Raw genomic sequence first — 17,390 nt, 5'->3', positions numbered from 1 at the left:
TGGGTATCTTCCTGTGTTCTCTCAAAGCACAGTCCTCCACACAACCTAGAGACTGGCTGGCAAGATGGCAAGAGCCCCCCTGACGACAAATAGGGCAACATCACTGATATGCTAAAATGTGAGGATAAAAGGGAGTTTCTTTCTTGTGGGCAAAAATAATTCTGTAGTTGCTCTCTTGAGGCCACGCCCAGCCAATGTGTTACACTGAGAAGATGGCTGGCTATGCCCTTTTGCTAACTAGAGGGGGGGCAGGAGAACCCCACAGCCAAAATTCAGACTAGTGCCTTGGGGCAGGAGCAGTGAATTGGAGGTCCTAATCCCACTGCCCCAACACAGCATCCCTGGAAAATGGCTCAGGAAGGAGATGCACTTGTCAAGTTAGCCACAGTCCCCACCCAGAGAAGGGTCTGAGGCCACCCAGACTAGAAATGTGCTCAGTTTCCTTTTATTGCTTAGGGAAGCTTTGAGGGAAAAGGAGATGAAAGGCGGGCAGAGGCTCTTCATCCAGAGACTGTGGGAAGATCACGCACAGCAGCCAGAACCCACACAACGCCACCTGCACCTGGCCAGGAGCCTCCCAAGAGTGAAGAGGTTGCACGTCAGATTCCCTTTCCAACGACTCCAAGCCGGGAGACAGGAGGCAGGGAGCTGCGCAGATGTTCCTGGAGGAAGGTCTGGAGCGAAGCAAGGACGGCAGCCACCGGCAGCCACAGGCCAGACTTCAGCCTAGGAGAGCGCAGGGGCATCTGCTCCCCCTTTACTGCCCATTGGCTTCCGGTTCTGTTTGCAGTGTCCAGTGCGCACAGCCAGACAGGAAACCTCCAGCCCAGGTTTGCCTCAACACCATGTACCAGGCACAAAGGTTAGCTCTCATTTAGGCCGTCAATGTGACGAGTGGTACTGCCTCTATCCCACAGCTGGAGAACGGGAAGCAGCTGGATTCTGTGAGTTTGCAGGGCGGGACCTCGTGGAGGTGTCTGACAACTAACCCTAGGCCAGAGCCACATCTGCATGAGTCTCGAGGGCCAGGAAGAGCAAAGGCACGCACGTTCAAACCATAACAAACTTCCTTAGCCCAGGGAGCTCTGAGAGACAGTAAACAGGTCCAGCTCAGGTTGCCTAGCATCTGCCCCAGGTCCAGCTCTAGCCTTGTAAGAGAGATGGCAGCTCTGCTCTGCAGCCCAGAGCCAGGGCTAAAGGCCCTCCCTCATTCTGAGTACCTGGAGAAGAGCAGAGCCAGTTCATACTCTGGTCTAGACAGTGGTCCTTCCTCCCTGGTGTCACGTCCCATTACGTAGCCAAGGACAACCTTGAATCTGCACCTCTGTCCTGCCTCTCAAGTGGCTGGGGTTACAGGCATTGGCCTCCACACCCAGTTTCTGTGGTGCAGGAGGCAGAACTTGGGGCTCCATGCGTGCTAGGCAAACTCTCCACTGACTGCCACATCCCCAGCTGCTGGTGCTCACAGCCGGTGATGCCACAGTGCCCTGCAAAGACCCTAGGACAGAGGGCTGTAAAGAAACCGCTGGTGCCGGGGCACACACGTTTAATCCCAGCACTCTGCAAGGCAGAGGCAGGCAGATCGCTGTGAGTTCGAGGCCAGCCTGGTCTACAAAGTTTAATGAGCCCCAAACCCTTTTCTCCTGTTTCCTGACCTCTGAACCCAAGTCTGGATTCTCAACCTGCCAAAGGGACACAGCTCCAGGTGAGATAGAGGTCACAGCAAGGTCACAGCCAGCCTCCATCTGGAGAAGAGGTTAGCTGATAAGCTGCTCCTCCCAGCTCTGCCAGCCTGCTTCTACCCAGGATGGAATTCCCTTGTCTTTCTCTTCCAGCACCTCTCTTCCCTGAGGGGTGCATCCAGGGATGGAAGTGATCTCCATTGCGCCCAGAAAATTCCTGGGCTGCGTGGCTTGCCACTCAGTCTCTCACATTCCAGGGACCTACCCAGTTTCACACATACAGCAAGTGTTCAATAACAATCCACAGACCAAACAAACACTCCAGCTGAAGGGCTCCTCTGTGTATGCAGTTTCTCAGAAATGGAGGGTCCTTATGGTGTAAACACAAGCCCAGAGTCACAGCAGTTTCTGGTTGTACCTTGAACCTCTGGTGATCCTGTCACTTGCTTCTGACCTGTGCCTCTACAAAATAGGACAGAAAATCCTCTTGCTTATGTGCTATGTGATAATCTGCAAGAGGTCAAAGTGCAATCCACAGTGTGTTGTGGGGAGGGTGTCCTCCTAAAGCCCCACCCTGTGAGCTTCCCATCCCTTTCCAGCCCACTGAGAGCTGGAGCCCCATGTCCCGCCACACTCCTGGAAGGATACCTAGAGGCAGAGCTCCCTCTCCACAAGAATTAACAACACTGGGGGCACACCTGGGCCTCCTGTGCACCGGCAGAGATCCACACGTGCCTTGCATGCCTGCACCTCGTCTTCGGTCTACAACACAAGAAAGCAGGGGAAGGCATTCTGGCTAAGAGGCTCTGAGGATGCCCATCTCAGGGATGGGCTCCCACCTGCTGGCCAGGAGAGACAAAACTACCTGGGACCCAGCCATGCTCAGAAGCCTTGCCGCTCCTATCTCCACTCAAAGTTTGAGGGCAGCCATTTCTGTCTCTGTCTTGCACAGAGCTCAAAGACCTGCAGAACGAAAACAGCCACTAGGGAGCCGCCCAGGGACAAACATCTGAGACCCAGGAGCTCCCTTACAGGACATCCGGGTTTTCTTACAGAGCCTGGGCCACATTAGGCAGGCAGTGAGTTCTACAGACTGCCAGGCCAGCAGCTAACCTTGCCAGCAGCGCCCACAGCTGGGGGAGCATCTGTTGAGCCATCCCCCCTGGACCTGATGACAGACCACTTCTTTTTGGCAGGCTCCTTGGGACCTGGCCATCTCCACACAAGAAGCTGGTCATTCAGGTCTTAAAACAGACTTGCATTCACTCAGAAACAGAGCACCCCTGTGGTCCCTCTTCTGAAGGGAGGTGCACAGACAACCTTGGCCACACAGATGCCCCCACTCAGGCTGCCAGGGGTGCGGCTGCTCTCCAATGACAGGTCAGCTCTGTTTACCCCTGGGTACTGTCCAGCAGAGCCCACACTAACATCTGAGGATGCCCATCTCAGAATCCCTCCAGCCCTGTGGATGCTCCAGACGCTGCTCAGAACCACAGTGACTGCGAGGCCCTGGGGCCCTGATGAAGACGGGGTGGAGGCAGGCCGAAAACCACGACTGCTGCTGGAGGCTTGGAGGAAACCACTGTTGCTTTCTGGGACAAGAAAGTCTCTGCCGGGGGTGGGGAAGGCAGAGGCCAGGAAGCCAGGTGACCTACACACGGCCACCTGCTCTCTGTGTCAGAAGGATTCCTGTCCCAGAAGGGATTGGCGGTTTGCTCAAAGGACTGCCAGCCCATCTCCCTCTGCCTTCCTTCTGCAAATACCAACTGAAAAATGAACGCTTGTTATTCCCTCCACTCTGGTAAGTGCTGTGTGCTCCAGGGAAGGGAGGCGAGGCACTACCCACAGCGTGTCTGCTCGGGGAGGCAGACGTGAAGCAAATATTAACATAAACCAGTACATAATTATAAATCCGTAATGTACGCCCTGAGGAAAAGCATGGGTGTGAGGAGAAATTCTACCAGAGAGGCCAGGCTCACCTGGATGGCCAGGGTGATTCTTTTCAAGCAACCAAGGCCCTGCAGCTGATCTCCATTGGATGTTCACCACATGGGGAAGAGAGAAGGTGGCTGCAGAACGGTCATTAGAGAGGTCAAAGAGCAGGAGGCCAACAGTGCAGGAGTGTAAGAGGCCTGTTTCTGGAGGGTTTTGGTGAGCAGTGAGGTGGTGAGTAGTGAGTCAGAAAGGTGGGCAGAGCTAGATGGTACAGACTGCATGGGCTCCAGTGCGAATCACTGCCTTACAACAATGGGTGCCCAGAGGAGGGATTTAAATGAAAGAAGTATACTATCAACTTTTTGTTTTTTTTAATATAAATATTTTTATTAATTTGTGTATGTATATAGATGTGGGTGCCTGTGGGGGTTGGAGCATAAGTTCAGAGGGTTGCTTCTTTCTTTCTACCGTGTGTTTCCAGGGATTGGATTCTGGTCATCAGCCTTGCTGATCCATCATGCTGGACCTTAACACTAACCTGTATCCTTAAAATGATTGAGATGCTATGTTTTGTGTTATGTGGAGTTCTTAAATCGCCATTCATTCATCCATCCATTCATTCATTCATTCATTTTGAGACAGGGTCTCACTATGTAGACCAAGTTGGCCTTGAACTCATATAAATCCACTTGCCTCTACCTCCCAAGTGCTGGGATTAAATGAATGCTTCCACACCCAGCTCAACAATTTAAAAAAGAACCCTTACAAACTCAACAAGAAAAAGACAAACGGCCACATAAAGAATGGCACATAGCTGAATCAGTATTTCTCAAAAGATGATAAAAATGTCCAGTAAGTATGTAAAAAGGTCATCAACATCATTAGCCACGAGGGAGAACCACCCACAAAGCGTACCTCTCCACACCCCCTCAACCCTCGAAGCCCGCCATCAGTGACAGGTGCGGGAGAGGCTGCGGGGATACAGAGACCCTCTCTCCAGCTGGAAGTGGTGTGAAATGGGCTGGCATTTTGGGAAAACAACCACTGAAGTTACCATACAACCTAGCAAACATCCCTAGGAACATACGAAACAGAATTAAAGATGCATGTTCAGACTGGAGAGATGGCTCGGTGGCGGTTACGAGCATGCGTTGCTCTCCCAGAGGAACAGAGTTCAATTTCTAGTACCCACATCACACAGTTCACAACCACCTGCAAGTCCAGCTCCAGGGGACTCTGACACCTGTGGGCTTTCAACATGCACAAACACACACAGACATGGCACAAAACTAAAAATAATAAATAAATGAAAATGCATGCCCACACTATCCATAAATGCTATCCATAAATACTATCCATAAATGCTCACAGCAGCATTGCTCAGAAAAGCCAAAAAATGAAACAGCCTACACGCCCATCAATAGATAAATAAAATATTTCTCTTCAGCCATTAAAAAAAAAGTAAGCAAGGAAACCTGACCCACGCCAATCATGAACGGTGAAGGTGTACACAGGGGTGGTTGAATGCAGAGCCTGCAGAGGCCGGAAGGGGACGTCAGATGTCTGGAGCTGGAGTTACAGGCAGTTGAGAGCCGGCTATAGCAGGGGTGGGAGCTCAACCTAGCCGCTCTTACCTCCAGGAAAGGATCTTCAAACTACTGTTAACTGGAAGAAGGCAGTCACAAAAATACCGCTTCCTCTACGGTTCCGTGTGTAAGGAAAATACAAAACTGGCAAATCCATACAGAAAGAAAGCAGATTGGTAGATCCTGGGGTGCACAAAAGGGCAAATGGGGAGTGATGTCTAACTGCTCCTTTAGTTTCTTTGCAGGGCAAATATTCTGGAGTTACACGGTGGTCTTGGCTGCATAACTGTGTGAACATCAAACATCACTGAACTGGACACGCAGCGTGTTGGCTGCGTGGTACATGTGCTTAGCATGTATAAGGCCCTGGTTGCATCCCTAGCACTGAATAAAAAAACAAGCATGACTTTGGTCTCAATGCAGTTGAGGAGGGAGGGAAGGAGGAAGAAGAGACCCAGGGCTTAAGGAATGCTTGAAAGAAAAAGAGAGGGGCGGGCCCGCCAAATTATGTTATAAAGAGTGTTTGCCTTGGTTCTCGCTCACTTTTAATCCCAGTACCCAGGAGGCAGGGAGAGGATGATCTCTGAGGTTGAGGTCAGCCTGGCACACAGAGTAAGTTCCAGGTCAGCCAGGGCTACACAGAGAAACCTTTTTTTTTTTTTGAAAAACAAAACAAAACAAATAGAAAAATATAAAACTCCAAGTGTGTAGGTTGAAAAAAAAAAGCATTTCCAAAGGAGGACTGGGCGAACAGCAGAACAAACAGTGCTGAGGTTTGCTGAGGGTAGGCGACAGCAGACCTTGAATGTGGACACTTTGGTGCTGTGATGGGCCGGGCTCCTCCTTCCTTTCTCCCTGACTGGTGACTGGGAGGGACAGTGAGCCTGTGACCACATGTGAGGAAACCGGGCCACTAGCCAGCTGAGCACCACAGCAGCCTGGACGCTTGCCTCCCCTCACTTCCAGTGACAGACAGCGGGGTTGCCTGGATGGCGGGGCCGTTCGCTCCCCCGTGGTCGGAAAGTGCAGTTGAGCGCATCCGCGCCTCGGAGACCCGGTGCTGCCTCACTGCACTGCCGGGTCACACCCCACCCTCCATCCGCTCTCACCTGCAGCTCCTCCACCCCAAGAACGCACCAACCACAAGAATCTTTTCTAAGCCTGCCCTGGAAAGGACTGGGAAGATCAAGGTCCCTCAGGCCCCGGTGGCAGCCACACCCGGAATTCCAGTACCACACTTAGTGGTTCCTAAGGCGGTGCCTGCGGCGACACAGATCGCGTCAGGGTGGCGCGGCCTAGCCCTCTGCCAGCTGGTGAGTCGAGCTGGTAGCACAGAGCGTAGACTGTAGATCAGGAGACCTGACGTGAGGGCAAGAGCGGCGCCCCCACCAACCGGTGTCCCGGGATGATGAGCCTGCGCCCTGGAACTGTGCCCGGCTCCAGCGCTGGCAGCTGGCCGCTCCTGTGCACGCCCCTGGCGGGGCTGGAGTCCATACCCGCCGCAGGCTCCTCGACAACGTGGCTCCTCAGGCAGATTCCTGACCAGTGACCCAATCTCGAGCTCTGGAGCCTCTTCCCCAGGGAGCGCCCCAGACCGCAGCGCTGATCAAAACCTCCTAGAGAGTGCCATCTCTCGCCGCTGTTACTCAACACACGAAGGGTGTAGCTATTGTACGAAAGGTGAGGGAAAAAAGGTCTCTTTGTTTAAAATAAATCACTGTTATCTGACTGTGAAAAAGCAAACAAAACAAAAACCTTAGGGGTCGGTGAGACGCCCAGGCGGTAAAACGCTTGTCACGAAAGAATAAGGGCTTGAATTTAATCGGGAGAGAGGAGACAGAGGGCAGTTGAGGTGGACACGCCATCTCTGACACAAGTAAGAACACACATGAGCGTGCGTGCGCACCCGCGCGCACACGTTCTCTCTTTCTCACACACATCCACACTTGGAGAGACGGAGAGTGACAGAGAAACTATATTTGGACCACACATAGCTTACAGGAGAAGCCCCAGCCCACTGGAGGTGCCTCACACATACTAGGCAGGAGTCTACGACCCCACCCAACGGCACCCCAGCCATAAGGGTTCATTACTACCCACTGTTACAGCTGGGTGGGGGGGCATGCCTGGTCTCATGAGGAGCATGAGGAGCATGATGTCAGCCTAGGCTACAGAAGGGGAGGGCTGGGGAGAGATGAATTCCTTTTTTTGTTGTTGTTTGTTCTTTTGTTTTGTTTTGTTTTTCAAGACAGGGTTGCTCAGTGTAGCCTTGGCTGTCCTGGACTCGCTTTGTAGACGAGGCTGGTCTCACACTCACAGAGATCTGCCCATCTCTGCACACACACACCCAACACTGGGATCACAGGTGTGTGCTAATGCGCCCAGGGAGATGAATTCTTAATAAGTTAACTCTAAATGGCCCTACCCTTTATTTGATCTGGAAGACTATATTCTTGAGAAAAGTCAAGACTTTTTTTTTTTTAAAGAAAATGTGGAAGCCTCACCTAACCAGGCGTCAGAACAAATTACAAAGGGATTGCTGGCTTACAGAACAGTAATAGATCGACGGGACACAGAGTCCAGCAAATGATCTCTGGATATAAGATATTTGAGTACAGAGTGAAAATATTTTGAGAAAGAAGATGAATTGTTTAATAAATGCATGGGATAAAGGCTGTCTCGAATCTCTCACAAAAGACATTCAAGGTACAGTAAACATGTACATATCTCTAACTCTGGGGTTATTTGAACTCAAGCCAGTCTTCCCACTTCAGCCTGGGAGTGCTGGGAGACAGGCACATGTCACCATGCCAGCTAAACACTTAGGAGTCTAAATCTACAAAGAATTAGAATATAATAGAAACAATTTTTTTTTTAATGTCAGAAAAGTTTCCCAAGTAAGGCACAAAAATCTAGAAAGCAAAGATTTCACTGTATAAGAAGGGACTGGAGGGATGGCCATTGGTAAGCACACTGGCTGCTCTTGCAGAGGAGCCAGGTTCTATTCCCAGAACCCACGTGGCGTTCATACCTGTCTGTAACTCCAGTCCCAAGAGAGCTTATACCTCCCGCCTTCTCCGGTACTTGCACTCACATATACATACATATGCAGACATGCACACACCTAGACACAGTTCTAAAACAATAAAGTTCTTGATTGCACAGGAACTTTTAAACTCCTGTACATCGAGCTTTAATATTTGGCGAAATGTGCCCGTCACTTCAGTAAGCGGAGCCGAAGCTGGCAACCTGGGCGACATAGTGGGAACTTCTTCTTCTTTGTAATATTTGTACAAGCAACTGCTTAAAAAAAAAGACACAGATACATCCAAGCCAGTAAGCAGCCTAACAGAAAGTGCACAGAGCCACTGCAGAGGGGCGTGCCTGCAGCCCCAGAACGAGAGACCAAGCCAAAGTTGGGGAGCATTCTAGGCTAGGTTGGGATACACAGGGAGTTTCAGACTAACCCTGTTTCAAAAAACAAAACAAAACAAAAAAACAGTGTTGGTAAACCTTACAAGCCTGATGACCTGAGGTCAGTCCTTGGAATATAACAAGGAAGGAGATGACTTCTGAGAGTTGTCCTCTGACCTCTGCATGCATGCTGTGGTGCCCACACGCACATGTTAACACACACACACATACATTTTAAAAACTGAAGCCAGTCTCAGTGGCACACACCTGTAATCCCAGCACTCAAGAAGCAGGAAGATCTCTGTGAGTTTGAGGCCAGCCTGGTCTACAAAAGGAGTCCAGACTGCCAAGGCTACACAGAGAAACCCTGCCTCAAAAACAAACAAACAAACAAACAACAATTAAAAGACAAAATATATAAAACTGATTTGAATCTACAATTATGTCAAAATAAAAAATTTACTTTTAAGAATTAACTTTGGGCTGACAAGATGGCTTAGCAGTCTGGGGATGCAGAGCTAGGTCCCGAGTACCCATATCAGTTTGCTCACTCCCATCTGTGACACCTGTGACACCAGCTCAAGGGGATCCAAAGTCTCAGCCTTCTAAAGCACCTACACTCAAGTGCACATTCCCCCACATACACACAATTTTTAAAAAGTGAACTTTGGCTGGGTGTGGTGGTGCACAATTTAATCCTAACACTTGGGAGGGAGAGAGATCTCTGTGTGTTCAAAGCCAGGCTGGTCTACAGAGCAAGTCCAGGACACCCTGGGAAGAGAGAGACACTGTTTCAAAACAAATAATGAATAAAGAAAATTGGATCTGCTGTCCTGGTTGTTTCTGTTTGTTTGTGTGTTTTACTTTATACAAACTAGAGTTATCAGAGAGAGGGAATCACAATTGAGAAAATGCCTCCGTACGACTGACCAATGGGGAGGCCTGTGGGGGGTTTCTTAGTTACTGATTGAGGCAGGAGGGCCCAGTCCTTTCCAGGTAGGGCTAGCACTGCGCAGGTGCTCCTGCGCTCTGTGAGAAAGCAGGCGGCAGGCTATGAAGAGCCAGCCAGCTGGCGGTGTTCATCCATATGGAAGCTCCTACCTCCAGGCGCCTGCCTTGAGCCTGCCTAGACCTCCCTCAGGGATGCAGTGAAGCCTGAGAGCTACAACCTGAAACAAACCCTTCTCTCTCCAAGTAGTTTTGGTCATGGCTTTTCATCATACCACAGAAGCTCTGACTTAGACACTTGTGGATGTGGCTCAACGGCAGAGTGTTTGTCTAGCTTGTGCAATGCCTTGGGTTTGTCCTTAGCGTTGAAAAACTTCAAGCAGAATAAACTTTACACTTTACAAAAGAAGGCAGAGGAAGTTCTTAGAGCTGGTGCGGAATCACTGGAGACTCCCAGCTGGAGGCACTTGAAGAAGATACCTCTGGGTGAGCACGTACTCACTGAACTGCACAGCCTGGGGATCTCTGAGCCACGAGTTCATGTCTGACAGCCAGCCCGGAGCTGAGAGGCGAGACTTGTAGAGCAGGACCTCAGACGCAGATCTGTCCAAAGAGTTGGACTATCTGCATGTATCACATTGACTTCTACTTAGAAGTGATATAAAAGACCAAAAGAAAGAAAGAAAAAAAGCAACACAACCTCCTCCTCCTCTGTTTTTGTTTTTCGAGACAGGGTTTCTCTGTGTAGCCCTGGCCGTCCTGGACTCACTCTCTAGACCAGGCTGGCCTCAAACTCAAAGCTCTGTCTGCCTCTGCTTCCTGAGTGCTGGGATTAAAGGCGTGTGCCACCAAAAGTCCTTTTCAATGTTATTCATATCAAAAAATTTAGCACCAAAAAAAAAAAAAAAAAAAAGTTCAGAGCTGAAGAGATGGCTCGGTGAGTAACAGTGGAAGCAGGAGCTGGGGAACAGGGATGGAAAAGCCCAGGCGGCGCTCTCTGGCCAGCCAGCTCAAGTGGGGAGCTCCAATTCAGCCAGACCCTGTCTAAGGGATAAAGCAGAGGGGCCTGAAACACTCTTCCAGCCTCTACACGGATGCGTGTAACCACATACCTACATGCATGCAGTACACACACACACAAACCCAAAAGTGGGTGGACAGAAAGATGGAGTTGGGCTTAAAACAAAATGTGGGCCCACTTATTACTATCATCCTTAGGCACATTACTGCAGCCATGATTCCCAAACCCAGAGGAACCATTCTCTAGTCAGTGACCCTTCACCCACAGCAGTCCTGTCATTCTGTCCCTCCTTTAATGAAACCCTCGTTTGATTGGTGCAGTCAAGGCCACGCCCCTCTTGCCCACCCCACTAAGTCACCTTTCCACTTCCTGCTTTAAATGGAAGCAACTGGTCTTTCCCAGTCCTCCCGTCTCCTCCCACCTTCCCAACCCCAAGTGACAGGCTAACCGACACAGTAAGTCTCAGCCTTCCTAATGCCACAACCCCTTATCACAGTGCCTCTTCTTGTGGTGACCCCAACCATAAAATTATCTTCTTTGCTAGTTTCTCACAGCAGTGTTGCTACTATTATGAGTAGTAATGTGAGTGATGTCTGCTATGTGAACCTTGTGAATGAGCTGTTCCTTTCCCAAGGGGGTCATGGCCCGCAGGTTGAGAGCCACTGATGTACCCCATCCCTCTGGGGTAGGCACAGGTTGCAGGGTAGGTGTGTGAACTCCTGGCACTTGGGGAGAAAAGCATCTCACTTTAATTCCATCAGCAGCAAAACAGATTCGAAACACAGGTCCCGGGATGGACTGAGAAAGACTCCTCGGCAACTGTGGTCTCTCTCTTTCCCAGAAGGAAAAGGGCTTCTTAGAGAGGAGGCTGACGCTGAAATCCAAAGGAGATGCTCAAGCAAGTCTAAAACAGCTACTCCTCCCAAGAATGAGGGAGTCATGGCCAAAGACTCAGCGACCAACTAGAAAGATGGTGCACTCTGAGTGGCAACCAGAACGGCATTTACCGAGGGCCACAACCCGCCACCCTGCTGAAGTCTACAAGACCATGTGACACAGGAGAGCACACCTCTGCTGAACACTGGAGACCCAGCTCATGATTTTGAAAAGCAGTAAATATTTTTTGAGATTTTATTTTATTTATTTTAATGATCTATTTATTTATTTATTTATGTGCATTGGAGTTTTGCCTGCGTGCATGTCTGTGTAACAGAGTCTGAGCCCTTGGAATTGGGGTTAGACAGTTGTAGGTGGTCATGTAAGTGCTGGAAATTGAACCTGGGTCCTCTGGAAGAACAGCCAATGCTCTTAACCCCCAAGCTATATCTCCAGCCCCTGAAAACTTGTAAATAAAAAGAGCCAAGTATTTATTCTGCCTGCTCAGTACTAACTACCTTTCCTCAGAGTAGCCACATAATCAAAGAGTGCGCCTGATAAATGAAAAGACTTGCAGAATTAGATACATATTCCTTTTGGTCTTTAATGAAATGGGTCTACATGACATAACAATCAGTGGCTACTTAAAGGGATAGACCCAGAAATGTCATGTTTCCAGAAGTGTAAAACCCTCCCCAGGGATCTAGGTCCAACTTCCAATTTATATGCTATTCAGGAGTCTGAGGAGTATAAACTATATACACATACATAGTATATATGTAGACACACAATTTATATGCATGGGTGTTTTGCTTGTGTGCATATTTGTCTGTCTGTGTACTCCCTGCAAGCCTGGTGCCTGTAGAAGCCAGAAGATGGCAACAAATCTTTTGCAACTGGAGTTACAGATGGTTGTGAGCCACCACTTGGGTTTTGGGAACAAGCCTGAGTCCTCTGAAGAACAGCCAGTGCTCTCAACTGCTGAGCCCACTCCTCAGCCTCAACAGTATTTTAACCACCACCACCAAATTGGAGTTAGGCATTGTGACACATGCCTGTAATCTCAATGTCTGTGCGGCTGAGAAAAGAGGATCCCTACAAAATCCATTTTGGTCAGCCTGGACTACAGTGATTCTCTCTCCCCACCCCACCGTGTGTGAGGGGGGAGTGTGTGTGGGTGTCTCTCTGTCTGTCTGATACACTTTAAAAATTAAAAAAAGAAAAGATCAAGCAGAAAGATCTTCTATGTGTTTGGTGACAAAGGAAGCCTTGTGATTCTGAATGTCACTGACTTACCTTGAAATTAAATTTCTGAGTAGCCCTTCAAAGTTCAGAAGTTATTTTCGGAGCTTAGGACATAGTTTAGTGGTAGAATGAATGTCGAGAGTGTATGAGTCCCTGGTTTAGATTCTCCAGCACCACCAAAGAAAAACAACAATTATCATTCCAATAATGATAATAATGTAAATAATGTTCTGTGTGGCCTGAGTGACCACTGGCAAGGTTTGAGTCATTTGGTTAATTCAAACACAAGTTGAAAAAGGAGAAAGGAACAGTTTTATAACCAGAGAGAGTCATTGTCCCAGGCAAAGCAAGGTTGACACTGACCCTCAGCCAGAGAAGAGAAACAAAATACCAGAAGGACTTTGACAACTATTTAATAAGCCTTTGATAAGCTATGTTAGCACATGAAGAAGGAAACTGATTCATGTGAGACTTAAACAAATTCTTTAAGTGCTTTTTATTTCCACTTAAAAAAAAAGTTTCAAGCTGAACTTAGTGGTGTAAGCCTGTAATCCCAGCTGCTCAGGAGGCAGAAGCAGGAGGACTGAGAGTTCGAGGACAGCCTGGTGAATTTATGGAAACCAGTGAAGATTTTAAAGGGCTAGCAAGCCTCAGGCTTGTACAGGCTTGTAATCCCAGCACGTCTGAGGCAGAGAATCAAGAGTTCAAGGACAGGCTGGTGAGATAGCTGGGATGATTCTCTAGCAAAGACACCTGCCTTAGAAGCCTCAGGACCCGAGTTCAAGTCCGAGAACTTATGGTGGAAAGGAGAGAACGATTCCCAAAAGGTTTTCCTTTGCCAGATGTGATGGTGCACGCCTTTAATCTGAGCACTCAGATTAAAGGAGGCAGAGGAGGCTCGGTGAGCGTCAGCTCAGCTAAAGGTGCATAATGAGATTCCTGACCCCAAAACATAAAGGAAAAAAATGTCCTTTGACTTCTCCACCTGTGCCATGGCACACATAAGCCTGGAACTGTGCACGCACACTGATAAATAACATAAAAATGAAGAGTTCAAAGTCGTTTTTAGCTAGCCCAGGCCCTGTCTGAAAAAATCACTAATAAGCAATAAAATGAAATTTAAAAAATTTTGAAAGAGTTGGGGATGTAGGTTAGGGTTAGAGCCCTTGCATAGCCCTGAAGCTGGTACAGCAAGACGGACACAGACAAACAGCCTCATGTGATTTTTTTGTTTTTGAGACAAGGTTTCTCTGTGTAGCCCTGGACCTCACTTTGTAGACCAGCCTGGCCTTGAACTCACAGACATCTGCCAGCCTCTAGAACTTCCCGCAGGCTGGCCAGCATAATGTGATTTTAAATACCATCGAGAAAATATTAATTAAGAGCAAAAATTTAAAGGTTGATTCATTTACTACAAGTTATTCAGACTAACTCTAAATTCTAACCAAGCATTTCTCAGCTACCAAAAAAAGTGTGCAGATATGGGAGGAAGAGGGGGAGGGGGAAACAGCTTGTCCCCCTGAAGCATCTATGCTTAAGAATAATGAACACCCCCACAGCAGGCAGAGACACCTTAGGGAAAACTGCCAGTTCTCAATCAGATGGGAAGCTCTTTTCTGTCTGTGTGCTGTGAGTATCTGTGCACAAAGAGGCCAGAGGACGGCCTGCTCTGTCGCTCTCTACTTTATTCCCTTGAGACAGGGTCTCCCACTGAGCCTGGTGCTGGGCTGGCAGCCAGCAGGCCCCTGCGATGTCGCTACCTTTTCGTGTATAGTGCTGCGGTCGCAGGGCAAGCAGCCACACCCAGCTGGAACTCAGGCCCTTGTGCTTAAGCAATGGTGTTGCTATCTCCGGTGCCATCTCCTCAGCCTCGGGGAAACTCATTCCTGGGGCTATCTGCTGTGGTCCCCATCCTCCCCTATATTTGTAAACAAGTAGGAGAATTAACCTTCACTTACAGGTTAGAGAGAATAGGTGACCGAGAGACTGATGCCCTACAGCCCATGGGAAGAGGTACGGAGGCCCAGCCTGACCTCTATCAAGCTTATCACTGCATGGAAGACAGGTACAGAATGGAGGGAAACTTGTCTTCCCCTCTCAGAGAAGGATGAACACACTATTTTCCAGCACACAGACTCAGATGCTAGACACGGAAGTGGAACGCTACACCCTTCCTGGCTCGATGGGCTTCCAAGGCATGTCACAGCAAAGGGGGAGATTTGAAAAGAACTGAGACACCTTCAGCCGTGGAGGGGGAAGCGTGTTAGCAAGATCTGCTGACTGTGTGGTAAAGCAGAGGAGAGGGAAGCGATTTGCTCCACCGCAGCAGAACGGGAGCAGCACCTGAACGCACTCTGCCTCTCCGAGTGAAGCTCTTCCTGTCAGTCTTATAAATAGGGACCGTGTCCCTCAACCGCCAAAGCAACAGCTTAGCCAGCTTAAGGGCTGGGTGGAGTCACCTTGACAGACGCTAGCAGCTCCTGGAAGAGCTAGCTCGCTGGAGGCCAGCAGGCATAAACCATCCTGAGCACTGCTGTCCTGCCACAGTGGGTCAGCAGGGCGTCCCCAGTGAATGAATTAGCATACAGGTATTTCTAGTCCCAGATAAAATTTTGAGGACCCAGCTGAGCTCAGAAATTTGAAAGCATGCATCAACTGAAAGGCCTGGATGGGGCCCAGGCTGACCTCTCCAGGGTATTTAGAAGATCCTTGCCCTCAGGGAAGTTTAGGAAAACGTCCACTTGGCCCAGCAGACACCTCCTGAACGCATGGTGACAACTAGTCAGCTTTGCCCTCCGCGTTTGCCACCAGGTACCCACTGAGAACATCTTTAATGACTGCCAAACTGTAACCTCTACTCTAAGAGTGACCACTCTCCTGGCCTCCAGCTGGCCTTATGAGAAAGACTGTGGAGCAGTGGGGTGGGGGCAGGTATCCTCTACCCATCTTTTCTGGCACTCCTTTGTCTCACTGCCTTAGGAGTGGAGTTCAGAGTTCACAGGGGAGAGGGAGAGGTGACATCCAGCTTGTCAGATGTCTGCAAGGAGGGGCACCTTTGCACAAGCCTGTATATGTTGAGGGTGGAGGCAAGCACAGAGACAAAGGCAGATAACAGCCGGCTGGACACCCCACCCCCTCAACCCTTAGAAGACTGAGCCGCTAAATCCACGGTACCCATGGTCGATGCGGGAACAAGAAGATCACATTTGCCCTGCCTAGATCCACCCTGGCTGGCCAGGATGTCCAACTGTGTAGGCTTGGGACTGGGTGAGAGCTGGACTTCAGTTTCATCAATGGGCATCTTCCCCCAAAAGAGTCCTCCACAGGACTTCAAGCGTTATCTTCCCCCGACTCCCCAGAGCTGGGCCTGAATTCGTTATGTGGTCCGGGATGACCCAGAATCTCAGCTCAGCTCAGATCTTCGCAGCGGCTACTGTGCTCTTACTGGAGAGCATCGCCAGCGTCCGGTCTCCGCGGTGAGCTGCGCTCCTGGTTCACCACTCTAGGTGCGCCACCGCGTCTTCCTCCCCCACTCACGCCTCTCCACCAGCAAGAACTTTGCTTTTCTCCCCGGCTCTCTGGGCTGGAGACCGGCCCCAGCCCGCCCGGGCCTGGCGCACGGGGTGCGGCCCAGTCGTGCTGGGACAGCTCCACGCTGCCTCCGGGGCAGCCGCGCGCGCTGCTCGAGTAGGTCCCGCTGGAAGAGCGCAGCAGCGTTTCTTGCTGCGGATCGACCGGCAGGGAGTAGAGACAAGCGGGACCGGGGGTCGTGAGAAATGACCCGGGGGGGTGAGAAATGAATGAAAACACAATGAATGCACCGCGAAGGTGGCCGTCAGGAGGTGACGCTCGCCCGAAGCCACCCAGACCGACCCTCGGACGCCGCGCTCCGCACGCGCGCACCTCCCAGCCCCGCGGAGGAGCAGGGGCCCCGCGGCCGGAGCCGGGATCCACGCGGCCGGGAAGGTCCCAGAGCCGCCCTGACGCGCGCCGCAGCCCCCGGAGGCCGCCCTTACCTGCCCGCCTCGACAGGCTCGCCGCGGCTCGGCGCGGTCATCGCGGGGCCCTCTGCGGAGCCCGCGGCCGTGCGCCAGACCCGGGGCCCTCAGGGGCCCGCCCCCCCCCGGCCGAGGCCCGCCCCCGCCCTCCTATTGGCTGCTCGCGCCAAGCGAGGCCAGCTCATTGGTGGAGTCTTCCCGGCTGCAGACCGCCCCAGCTGCAGGGTCGTCTTCAAAATTGCGAGGTCCCAGAAGCCCGGGTCTGCGACTGCCAGACATTCCCGTCGTTACTGTCCCCTCGGGGCCCCTCCGTCGGCTCGGCTCTCCTTCCCACCCCCTCAGCTCCCTAACCCGAGCTCCTCTCAGTTTCACAGGCCTCAGTCTCCCCAGCGGGCCACTAAGAGCCAAGTAGCTGTGGGGCGAGAGGGTTGAGGTATCAAACAGGGACTCGTGCTACAGCGCCCTCAATTGCCGGGACCGGCCCTCGGGCGCAGGGCCCCTAACTCCCACCGTCACAGGCCCTTCCTGTCCTGAAATGGAGCAAGGAGCTTCCCACACACAACTTCTATGCCCAGAGTATCCAGGCATATAAGTTGGTCCTGCGCCGGGCCAGGGCACTCAAAGCTGCCTTGTGGTAGCTATTTTCACCTGTTCAGAGGGCAGGGCTCAATCACACACCTCCCCC

At 50.8% G+C, this 17,390-nt stretch overlaps 1 protein-coding gene across 3 annotated transcripts in view; it reads right to left on the bottom strand.

Annotated features, from left to right (window-relative positions):
- Positions 1 to 16,821, bottom strand: part of Gramd2a (GRAM domain containing 2A) — a 37,002-nt gene extending 20,181 nt beyond the window's left edge. For all 3 annotated transcript variants that reach the window (XM_060375339.1, XM_021638832.2, XM_021638831.2), the window contains exon 1: positions 16,724 to 16,821. In XM_060375339.1, coding sequence (XP_060231322.1) covers positions 16,724 to 16,764 — 41 coding nt within the window. In that variant the 5' untranslated portion in view covers positions 16,765 to 16,821. The remainder of the gene's footprint in view (positions 1 to 16,723) is intronic.
- Between the last annotated feature and the right edge of the window lie 569 nt (positions 16,822 to 17,390).

The sequence above is a fragment of the Meriones unguiculatus genome, chromosome 1 (genome assembly GCF_030254825.1).
Source record: "Meriones unguiculatus strain TT.TT164.6M chromosome 1, Bangor_MerUng_6.1, whole genome shotgun sequence".
In the NCBI taxonomy this organism is placed as follows: Eukaryota; Metazoa; Chordata; class Mammalia; order Rodentia; family Muridae; genus Meriones; species Meriones unguiculatus.
Note: the sequence above shows the minus strand (reverse complement) of the source record. Positions and strands in the feature narration are given on the sequence as shown.